Consider the following 11,967-nt stretch of genomic DNA (forward strand, 5'->3'; position numbering starts at 1 on the left):
ATCAACAGTAAGGAGTAATTTCTGCACAAAAAGAAATTAAATAGGACTCAGCTTGGAGAACAGATGATTGAGGGGGATGTGACAAATGTGTAAAATCATGAATGGTATGGAGAAGAAGAACAGGGAAGTGATTACTCACTGTTTCTCATAAGAGAAGAAATGTGGAACACCCAGTGAAGTACTCAGGGAGTACTTCCACGGAGCAAATAAATGCAGTTCCTTGCCTCTCAGGGCAAGAAGCAGTCCAAAAGTAGAGCTAAACTCCAAGTATGAGAGACGTGCATGGGAGATAAATGCATAGAGATAAGAGCATAGACAGGAAACCGGTAAGGTGTAGAAGGGAAAAATTACCCTACAGCTGTTCTCTTTCTTTTGCTTCCCTTAAGCATATCTTCTTTCCACTGTTGGAGGCAGGACTCCAGATGGATGGGCCACAATTTGATGGCCATTCTCATGTCCACCTCACCAGATGTCCTGCTGTAATCATTTTGTACCTGGATGGCCAGGATGGAGGCACTGATTGTGTGTCAGCAGACTCTTACCTCTAACGCTAACACCTTTCTCCAGCAGTCTTGTCACGTTCTCTGGCCTGTAGGTAGCATTTTTGATGGCCACATATGCCTCAGTCAGGGACAGAGATCTTGTTTGATTTATTTTTTTTTTCTTTTAAACTATCTTACTCACTGATCGAATGCCTTCTAAGCATTTATGGTCTCTGCTGTGTGGATCACATCCCATAGCTGATGCTCCGCTCTACCTGCCTCAGGTGTTCTTTTTTAGCTCTCATATAACCGTGTAGTTCCTTCTCTCTCTCTTTTTTTTTTTTTTTTAAATTTAGCAGTTTAAGTAGAATCATAGAAGGTAGAATCATTTAGGTTGGAAAAACCTCTAAGATCATCTAGTCCAACTTCTAACCTAGCACTGCCAAGTCCACCATTAAACCATGTCACTAAGCACCACATCTAAAGGTATTTTGAAGACCTCTAGGGATGGTGACTCAACTACTTCTCTGGGCAGCCTGTTCCAGTGCTTCACAACCCTTTCAGTGAAGAAATTTTTTCCTAATATCCAGTCTAAACCTCCTCTGACACAACCTCAGGCCATTTCCTCTTGTCCCATTGTTTGTTGCTTGGGAGAAGAAACCAATACCCACCTCGCTACAACCTCCCTTAAAGTAATTGTAGAGTGTGATAAGGTCTTCCTTGAGCCTCCTTTTCTTCAGGCTAAATTATCCCACTCAGCCGCTCCTCATAAAATTTGTTCTCTAGACACTTCACCAGCTTCATTGCCCTTCTTTGGACACGCTCTAGCACCTGCCTGTCCTCCTTGTAGTGAGGGGCACAAAACTGAACACAGTTTTCGAAACAGTGCCAAAAGTCTTACTGACATGTAGGTAGACCACATCCACAGCCTTTCCCTCAAGTACTTTCAGTAAGTGTTCTGCTGCTCCAGAGGAATCCAAATGTAGGTATACAATGCAACCTAATTATATACTGTGTTTTCTCCTGTGCTTTTGTTCTGACTCAAAAAAAAAAAAAAAAGACCTCCAGGACTTAAAATATTTTTAAGTCTTATGACTTTGTCTCGCAATCACTCAACTTTGCTTTTCTGCACAGTAGGCACTCTTCAGAGAGTATGTGTGGTGGGCTAACGCTGCTCTGTCAGCCTGTGGGGTTTGTAAGCAGTCGTGTCTCTCACAGCACACTTTTCTCTCCACAGTAATATTAAAGATATTAAGAAGAAGCTGGAGGCAAAGAGAGTGGACCGAATCCAAGCCATGATGCGGAATACTAGTGACAAGGCTGCTCAGGAGAGGTACTGAGGAAGATGTTACTGGTCTTTACCTATGGGGAATGCTAGCTATACTGCTTCAGGCAGGGAACAGCACTACTCCACAGTCTCTGTCACCATCAAAAAAACTTTCTAAAGCAACCAAACGGGTAGTGGCAGAGCTACAGGGGGTCAGGGAAGGTTTGCTGGCCTGCACTTTCTCATGGCATAGCATTGTTTTCACCATTTCATTTCAGTACACAGGCATATATGTAGTGAAGCCAAACATCTGCTCCCTAGCTGCAATGATAATGTCATTCCTGCAGTCACTGCTGACAGTGGCTTCTGGAGCTTTCTCCCTAGGCTTAATTCTTTTTGTGTATGGCAGTCAGCAAGATCCATGTCACTTACTGGACTTCTGAATAGCCAGAGAGGCATAGAGCATTTCTAAAGAAATACTCCCTTCTGCAGGGATTAGGAGCTAACACAAAAATACAGGGGAAGGTCATTATGGTGGAGAAATGGTAGCTTGGAGATGACCCTCCCCTATGGCCCCTGTGTCTTTGGCTCTGTTACATGTCTCAGTTACTTGCCAAAGTGATAAGGTACCTTCCAGCCAGTTCAGCTGAATTCTAAGAGTGCTTCTAAATACTTCCTGCCTGCCTTCATGCCTTAGTGGGCACTTTCCCCCTGTAGAATCAAAAACAGGTCTTCCCAAGCCTCTGTAGAATCTATAGTTTCAGAGCCCTCTCAATTAAGAGGTTGTATTTGGGCATATAATGACTGTATCCTTCCTTTACAATCATTTTGTTATGAAAATAATACTCAGCTACCAGGCTTCTGTACTCAAGTACTGCTTGATATGAATCAGTTTTAATAGTTTCATGTGTTTAAGGGTATAGAAAAGAGGCTATGCTGCCTCTTCTGCTTCCTGCTCATAGTAAGGTCATTTTGCTGTCTGTTAAATTGAAAAAAAATATGGAATTTTACATCCAATTGTTTGACTAATGTCTCTGTCAAATTCAAATGGTGTTTATTTGCCCTTTCCTAAAATTGGAGAAAGCTTGTAATGTAGGAGGACACTAAGCGAGTATACCACACCTGTCTTTCTGTGTGGGCACTAGCAGTCCTATCTTGCTGTATGGCACTTTATCAGTATTGATAAACAGGTTTTGTATCAAGATAACAGATGGATTCTAGGTTTTTTTTATACATTTCTTTTCTTTAAAGGTTGAAGAAAGAAATAAATAACTCTCATATTCAGGAAGTGGTGCAAACAATCAAACTGGTAAGTTCTGTGACAATCTGCCACAGCATGTCTGTTTTCTGCAAAGTGGGGGTGTCTCGTGTACGTCATCAGCATGTGTCACATGCAGAATGTGAGTTCTCTGAGGTATTTAAATCCCATTAAATTGCTACTGTATTGAGGACTGAACACATACTTTAGTCAACTAAAGTGCAGCTGAAGACAGTTACTACACTTATTAAGATACTGCAGGTCCTTCAGTATTTAATCAGACCTCCCACCAGGCTGCAGATACAGTGCAAACAGAGCAGTCTAGCTTCTGGCTTTCTAATTCAGGTGGTATAGTTTTTTTTGTAAGCATTACTAATTGGCAGCATGACCCCACATCTATTTAATTAATAATGTGTGAAATTTTGCAGAAGGGGAGATTGTCCTACCAATCCCCTTGTAGAGCATGGCCCTTTGTGTGTTGAGTGCATGTACACATTATGTATACTTTTGCAGTGCTTATGTAGCATTGGTGTTCAGGGTCTTGAGTACTGGACAAGTAACTCAGAGCCAGCAGAAGTTGTTCAGAATTGGGAGTGAGGGCGTTACTGTGGGCATGTGCTTTATAAGCCTGTCTTGCTGTTACAAGCATTTGTTTATGAAAACTTAAAATTCAGTGTTTTTTTTCTTTTTGTTCTCTTAAAGGTGATAGAAAAAACAGCCAGGTATCAGCGGAAACTGGAAGAGAAGCAGGCAGATAATCTGAGAGCAATCAAGGAGAAAGAAAGCCAGGTAAAGGCAATGATTCTTAGGTTCAACACTGCTACTCCATACAGTAAATCCACACTACCCCAGGGGATCAGCGTTCCTTGTGTATTCTTTAATTACAGCTACACTCATCCTCTGCACACATACTTCAGACACCCACTCCTCAGTATGTTGAGAAAATGAATGGTTTAGAAGGTGGCTCCATAGGAGCCTTGATAGAGCTGAGGCAGAGTTGCTGCACTCATACACTCCCTCTCCCAGCAACAGCTTCCATCCAATCATACAAAACCCTAAATTTAAAATGTGATGGAACTGTATTTTTAGAAGAGGTGAGGCTCATTCCTGAGTTACTCATACTCTCAGAACACACAAACCATGTTCATGTACTTTGGAGGTTGATATGCAAAGAATGTGCAGACAAGTCATCCATCAAATTGTGATGCAAAACAGAATAATGTAAATCAATATGCAGCCTTCCTCCCCTCTTCATCTTCAGGGAAGACAACATTTGCCTGGGGGATGGAGATAAGTCATTCAATAGTGGGTTGAAACCAAAATTGCGAAGTGCTAATGTTTCATCATATTGGCCTCTCTTAGGGTACATTTTTATGCCATTCTCAGCCTGAACTCTACTTTGCTTCAGTGTTTAGAGAATGATTCAAGGTCTCTGTTTGCAGCTTCAGCAGGAGGCAGTGGCAGAGTATGAGGAGAAATTGAAAAGTCTGAATACAGAGGTGCAGGAGATGGTGAAGAACTATGCAAAAGTAGTCTTTCCTGAAGAGCCAGAGATAATGAATGAAGCAGTTCTGAGCATTCGTAAGGAAGAACAAGGCTCCACAGAGCAACTGGAAGAGAAGATCCCTGTGGCAGAGGTGTCAAGGCTTACAATAGCTATGGCTGAGCCCCCAGAAACTGAAACTGATGGTAATATTGAGGAAAGTAGATTTTGAGAGATGCTTCCATTACTCACTGTTCCACTTCAGGAATGTTTATGGACATATATAGTGAAGTTAAAGACCAGCTTGACAAATTACTCTCCCTTTCCATGCTGGGAAACTTCTGAATTTCTTCAGGGATTTACTACTTTGGTATTCTAGGTATTGAAAGCAGTCTGACGAGCTCACCTTCCAGAGCACACTTCACTGTCTTCTACAGTCTTCGCACTAATCTGATTCAGCAGTGAAGGGGCCTGTGGCTGAAGACAAGCTAGTTGTTGACACTGATGGCAATGTCTACATTAATACCTGAGTCTGGGTTCAGACAACAATTTTCAGAGCAAGTTCCCTCGTCATTCATCACAGATCTGTTCTCATCATAGCAGTCTCAGAGCTAGATTCCTTTGAACAAACTTTAACTGAAAGACATTCTACAATAGCCTACCTAACAGGCTTCAACCAGCCTATGAAATATACAGAAGTATATAATATTATATAACAATAACACCCTGTGAAATATACGTAAGTGTGGGTGTCAGGTGCTCAGCAAAAACTCTTGTCCTGTAAAGCACCATTCCTTCTGGCAACACTACCTGCTAACAGACACAGCTTCTCTTTATAGGAAGAAAGGTTGTTTTGATAGAGCTTCATGCCATCTTTTTTTTTTGTCAGCATACCACTCCCTTGCACAGCCAGTGTTGGCTTTTTAATTTTTTCCCCCCAATAGTCAGATGAGGAGATTTTTTCAGTGCAATGGTATCCATAAAACAAACAGCATTTCCTTCTGTGGCAATGTGCATTACCAGCATTCTAGCTTCCTCTTTCTTTCGTTTTAACCTCCACTTATCCCCAGGGGCTGATTCTCACTCCTAATTCTAACTTTATAACTCTGACACGTCTTCAGGCAAGTTCTTAGATCTAGATCCGGTATCTCCTGAAGACCCTGCTAGTCTTCAGCAGGCTTGTTGGACAATTATAAGGCAATAATACTATGAGAAGTCTAAGAGACTTAGCCTTAGCATTTATTCCTGCTAACACAAACACGCTTGCAGAGTTCTCACCTACAATAATTTGACATTTTTAGAGCGTCAGTGAAACTTTTTCCCATGGAGCTAATTTAGCTCCATATTACAGGCTTAGGATAACAGCACTTACCAAAATTTCTAAACCGTTTGAAAATAATTGTGTTGCTTAAAGAGCCAGCCAGTTATATTGCCCATAAGAGTACCTTGCACAGAAAGCTGAGCACAGCTCATAAAAAAATACATTGAATTATCAGAATGGTAGCAGAAAGAACAGCAAAAAACAGAAGCTTCTTTCACAGGCTGCCATCCCAGTTAATGACAACAGAGGGGCTCAGCAGTAATCTATAGAATATGTTCTTTGTTGCTGGGAAAGCCAGCCTCCTCAAATACCCATGTTCTTTGGGGCCTGGAGGGGAAGACCACACACTATTTCTGTTTGCCAGAGTACTGTTCACACCTTCCCCCAAAGCCTTAGTCACTTCCCATTTTGCTATGAATTATGCCCACCTGGGACTAACAGCAATTTCCCCCCGTTGGTGACATAACATATAAGTCTTGTTTCACAGCCTGATGCTGAAGGAAATTTGCCCAGTTGTATGACTTTAAAGGGCAAATGGTCCTCAACCTCACTCAGCCCTAGCAGACACCTCTTGCTGTCTGTCTTCACTAACATCAAATCTTCCAGCAGAACACACTGGGAGGTCCAGGTTCCCGATATCATGGCTTTGTCAGAAAAAAAAGGATAGGTTCCTCTTAGCCATCTTTACACTTCCACTTTCTAGGACAGCAAAACCTTATTTTGTGAATGCAGAACTTACATCACTGTCCCCTGCCTCCACATGTACTTTCTCTCACCTGTTTTATGACCGTCTGCACTGAACAGCTTTGACACAGCAAGTTCTCACTCATCCAGAAGGAAGGAACTGGAAACATATGGTCCAACTCTTTTCCTAGCACCATGTAAGATAGACTTTGTTTATGGATCCTAAAAAAGCAGAAAATAACAATAATTCAGTACAAAGTAGCAACATCCTGGCCTTCCTTATATCAAGTCCTGAAATAACATTAGCCCAAGAACTGGAGTTTGGCCTGCCAACATATACATGCACCAACTCACAGGGGCTTTGCAAAATTCAGCGGTTGTATTCACCGGAGGAAGCACTGATCTGACCAAATGAAAAAAGACTCGTCTTTCTTCAGTTTTCCATTTTGTCCATAAGCAAGACAATAAAAGTGGTGGAAGACGATATGCTTGGGGATACAAAAGGAAAGGGGAACTGCCACTTTTTTATTACAACTGCTCATCCTGGCAGTCAGATAATAGAAGTCGAACCTTCCACATTTTTAAGCTTTTCAAGTGTGTGTGTGTGTGGAGGGGGAACCACAGAAAACAAAACACTGCTGTACATAATCCTGGACCTGCAGTTGAGCAGATTTGCAGCTACTGTATGTCTGAGCACCAGCTGCCCAGAGACCCTTGCATTGAACTGACCCTTCAATGCACTTGGCCATTCAAGCCGCCTTTTACTGTGGCAATACAGAGCTGTAGACAGTACAGCGTCTTTAAACCCAGCCATAGAAGATAAACAGGTGAGAACCCTTTCTGAAAAGTTGCTTCTTCCCTCCTCTTGTTAGTGAAACTTTTGCCTTTAGTTTGAGACAACGAGCGGTGTTCCTGACTGCAGCGACAGTCTGTCTCCCAAACATGCCACTCCACAGAGTAACCTGTTAGCCTTCCTCACCCCTCAACTTGATCTTCAGCTTTCTGTCTTTCCTGGAAAAGTGAGCTCAGTCATGGCAAACCTACAGCATGCAGTGTTTATTACATGAGACCTGTTACACCTAGAAACTGCATCGAGAAATGCATCATGAAGTGCTGCTATAAAAAAACAGCTGAAGTAGACATGAGCAATGAGATGTTCCAAACCTGGTCTGACATCCAAGACGTAGACCGTATCTCCCCCGCGGCATTAACAAAATACTGGAATTGTGTATTGTAAATTTCTGACTTATTTATTTTCTATAAAAAAATAAAACATTGCATTTCTTACAAAAACTGGATCACCTTTTTTACTTTCTTTGATTGAGGTTAGCAGATATGGGTGCAAGTCCCAAATGCTGCACAACATATGCATATGTTAATATAGACAGCAAATGCCCAGAGTTTTCTGCCATCTGCGCCTGCAGTCCTCAAATTCAGCTTCTTCAGTTACTAAATATGCAGTGAGGTGGCTTTTTTTTTTTTAATAAAAAAACCCTACATCATTCTCATATACATTCAGCACTAGTTCATTCCGTTCTTTATTGTACTTAATAACCAAATCTAGCAAAGCCATTTTCTGACAGCTCAAATACCACTACTGATTACCATTACAGGCAACCTTGCCTGACTCTCACATACTGGCATCCTCCTCACAAGCACAAGTCAGAAGAGCATTTCAACAGGAGTCAAAACTACTTTGGTGTGTTCACACTCCTCACATTGGCTTATTCCTAGTTCAGCCTAGCGAAGGGCCTGCCTAGAGACAGAAAAGCCTTTCACAGACATACCAGAACAGCAATGCAGGGCCTGGCCTGCAGTGTCTTACATTTGCAGGTGGTCGTCTCCCACCCTCCCGACCCGAACAATGCCAGCTTACCACAACACGGGCTCAGCTCCCTTCCTTCACAGCTCATCGTGACTGCTGGTTGGCCTCCTTCACACGTACAGCGGGGCTCTGCCATGGATATCCGTTGCTAAAGGCCACTTTCCTTCTGCTGACAGCAGTGCCTTCTCTGTTGCAGGACCGAAGTTTTTGCTTCAGGAAGAAGGTGATAAAATACTGCTTTCCAGTTAGACCAATTTTGCTGCTTTTCTAGAACAGCCTTCTCCATCCCTGAAGTCTCACTCATGCTGTGAAGTTTGAGGGCCTTCAAAAAAAAAGATGACAAACATCACAGCAAGGGACAACTGCAGCCAGGAAGCAATTTAATATCTTTTATTAAACCAGCTTGCAGTGTTGGCAGTTCTAAACTGCAGCTCATATTCATTAGCCCCCTGCTTTCTACAGTGTGGAGCTGGCAGTGGAGATCAAGGATGGTGTTAGAAATGGGATCAGCACAAGAGGAGAGGCTGCTTTCCCAGTAAAAACACAGAGCAGAGCCACAGCAGTAAGGGAGACTGCAAATGGAAAACATACCCAAAAAAACTCCCAGAAAAAAACACTTGTCTGGAGTGGGGTTCCCCAGTTTCTGCTAAGCACCTGCTATTTCCAGACAAAACAGCCACACCACACTGCCTGCAATTACTCACCCGGATTCAGCCACACGTGGATGCAGCTGGAAAACAGGGAACTGCACTTAAGTACATGCGAACTTCCTACCAGCATAAATATAAACCAGCAACGCTCACCGTTTTACAACCTGAGACTGCTGATAACAAAAGCCGTTTGGAGCTGTTTCTAACTGTATTTCCAGGGGCACGACAGCCCCCACCTGCTCCATGTCATTACATTGCATGCATTGCTTAACACACACAAATTGCTTGGTGTGCTTCCCGCCCTACTGCAAGCACACAACACCCAGGACTGCAGAAACACAGCTCTCATACTGGCTAAAACAGGGGGTTGTCCCCAGCTTCAGACACCCAGTCCACAGTGACCATCCCAAATCCCTCCAGACATTTTTTTTTTAGAGGTTATTTTAACGGATAATTCATCTCATCTCTCTCTGGAGGGCAGTCAGACACGATGTGGACATGGGGTGCCCCCCTCTCCATGCATTGCTAAAGCACAAGGGGTTAGGTTTTTTGCACTCACATCCTTACAGCAAATGAATATTATGAATAACAGAATAAATACAAGTTACAGGGACATACATGTAAAGCCAGGGCAGAGCAGCAGGGCTTGAGCTAGTGGAAGACTTCAGTCCTCTCTCCCATGACAACACTGCCTAAAAAAGAACACGTTTCATAGGAACAGGGACAGCCCTAATCACAGTCTCAGAGAAAAGGGGAAGGACGAGCCCTCTTCCTCCATGCAGCACACAACAGGACAAAGACTGTCTCTCTAAGCCAGGTCAGGCAGGCTCAGTCTCAGGCTGCTCCCCACCTACAGCAGCCCTAGGAAAGAGGGACAGCACAGCTACAGCCCCTTCCCTCTGGCCTGCGCCAGCTCATCCGGCATCACCTGTAAGAAATCCCCAAATCCCCAGCTGCTTCATTATCAGGAGACCTCTTATCTTTTTAGCAGCTCCCTTCAGTGAGAGCTCCTGTGCTGTCTGTGAGCTTTTTGAGGTCGATATAGCAGGCTGAGCCCAGTACTCTTCTCTTCTAACTTTATTAGCTCTTTTTGCCATCAGCTCCAAGCAGAACATCAGTTTTCTTGGCAGCCTTTGGACAACATAAATTGGTTAGGCAAAATGAGGGCTGATATAATGCCAAAGTAAAATGCTCTTAATGAGACTTCTTTTTAATGGTGTGGACATTTCAAAAAATAATCATAGCTCAGCTAGACTATGACACAGATGTAAGAAAACTTAACTCTAGTAGTTTGGATTCATGTTATCAGCATCCTGTGGTGTCTGAAGCCTGCGGAAGAAACCTCACACCATGACGACCCTTAAACCACATCACAGCTTCTATTGTGCTGTTGTGCTTCTGCTATTAAACAAAATACTGGTACAGCTTTATCAGGTGATTTATGCAGAAATGCATGAAAAATAGGTGGAATATTTAATGTACATTACAACTCAGTGCTAAAAAAAAAATCAGCTAAAAGTACTTTTCAGAGTGTATACAGAAGAATCACTAAGTGTAAGCAAAGCCACATCTCAGAGTACAGACCACATTTGGCATCAACACGTTTCCTCACTGAAGTCTTCATGCCTCAGAGGCTGGGTGTGCTGATGCTCCTCTAGACCGAATACCAGCTCTAACCAAAGAGGATGAAATTTCTGGAACATGAGAAATGGACAAAAGTAAGATAAAGGCACTAAAAGTTCTTTGGGCAAATGTTACTGTAGGGGTTTTCAAACAGCACAAGGAATAATTTCCCAGTTTTGAGGGACACCATCCCTCCAGCAGCACAGAAGCTCGCCGAGTCAGTGCGTATTGGTTACTTACAAACTCCGGAATAGAAATGCCACCTTCTGATCTTCCAGCAATATTTCTTCCTACAGAATTCAAACACCTTTGAAGATTTCTTTGGGTAGCTGTGCAGCCCTGCCTGTGTTTTTGCTTACCAAAGGATATTTCCTGACCACAGGGAGATACAGTAATTGGATGAGATAGAGCTCTTTAACGAGGCTGTTTTATACAGAAACCAAGATCAAGGTAATTAAGACAAGAACAGTGCCTGTTCAGACAGAGAACAGTAGCAGGTTTAGGATCTATCTTAGATTCTTTTCATATTTTCATCTTTTATGTGGCATATTCTAAAGCTCATTTTTTACCACTATATGTTTTTGTGCAAAATACTTATTTTTCAGGAGACCCAACTTTTTATTATATTCTTAACAATCAAATAATGTATATTATTTGATTATACTAAGATATTTAAGATATATTAAGATATATAATTATTTGATTATATCAATAAATATATTCTTCAAAATCAAATAATGGAGATTCCTAAGCAAAGAAGGACTCCAGCCACAACAAGGGACACAAATAACATGGGTTATACACTATACCTGAAGGAGCACAATCAGGACTCTCTAAATCAAGAGCATTACTAACAAGACACACAGCATGCAAACTCCTTTATGGGCTAACATTTTTGCAGGCAGATTCCCTGATCTTCCCCTTGTAGTCTCTTCACTATCCATTGGGAACTGGAGGCAGCAGGGAAGTTAGGGCAAGCACAACTCCCGGTGGCTGGCTGGCCTGCTGTTAGCACCTTTGTTATCACCATGCCCTTCACATTTTCAGAGCTCTTTAGAGACAAAAGGGAAAAGCCTGAAAGTCACTGCTAATGCAAATTAGTTTTATGTGATGAGTAGATGCAGATCCTTCTGTACAGGCTGTTTTCTCTGCTTCCTTTCCTGCAATTAGAGGAAACATTACCTTCAAATATTTAGTGGCCACTCTGCATACTGCTAGCTGCTCTAAATCTTCCTATAAACCATGTCCAGCTGAGAGTCACAGTTCAGGCTCAGTTTGTACCTGAAGATCTAAAATTATCTTCTACCTCTGTAATGAAGATATGTCGCTGACATGACCATTGCTGCTACAGAAGGTACAGAAGTGCTGCACAAT

The 11,967-nt window shown here is 42.4% G+C and overlaps 1 protein-coding gene across 2 annotated transcripts in view; it reads left to right on the plus strand.

Annotated features, from left to right (window-relative positions):
* PLCB2 (phospholipase C beta 2) overlaps positions 1–7,744 on the plus strand; it is a 62,964-nt gene extending 55,220 nt beyond the window's left edge. For both annotated transcript variants that reach the window (XM_048064929.2, XM_048064928.2), the window contains 4 exons: positions 1,720–1,815; positions 3,001–3,058; positions 3,710–3,796; positions 4,450–7,744. In XM_048064929.2, the coding sequence (XP_047920886.1) occupies positions 1,720–1,815; positions 3,001–3,058; positions 3,710–3,796; positions 4,450–4,722 (514 nt within the window). In that variant the 3' untranslated portion in view covers positions 4,723–7,744. The remainder of the gene's footprint in view (positions 1–1,719; positions 1,816–3,000; positions 3,059–3,709; positions 3,797–4,449) is intronic.
* The last annotated feature ends 4,223 nt before the right edge of the window (positions 7,745–11,967 follow it).

Source organism: Anser cygnoides, chromosome 5 (assembly GCF_040182565.1).
Source record: "Anser cygnoides isolate HZ-2024a breed goose chromosome 5, Taihu_goose_T2T_genome, whole genome shotgun sequence".
Taxonomy (NCBI): domain Eukaryota; kingdom Metazoa; phylum Chordata; class Aves; order Anseriformes; family Anatidae; genus Anser; species Anser cygnoides.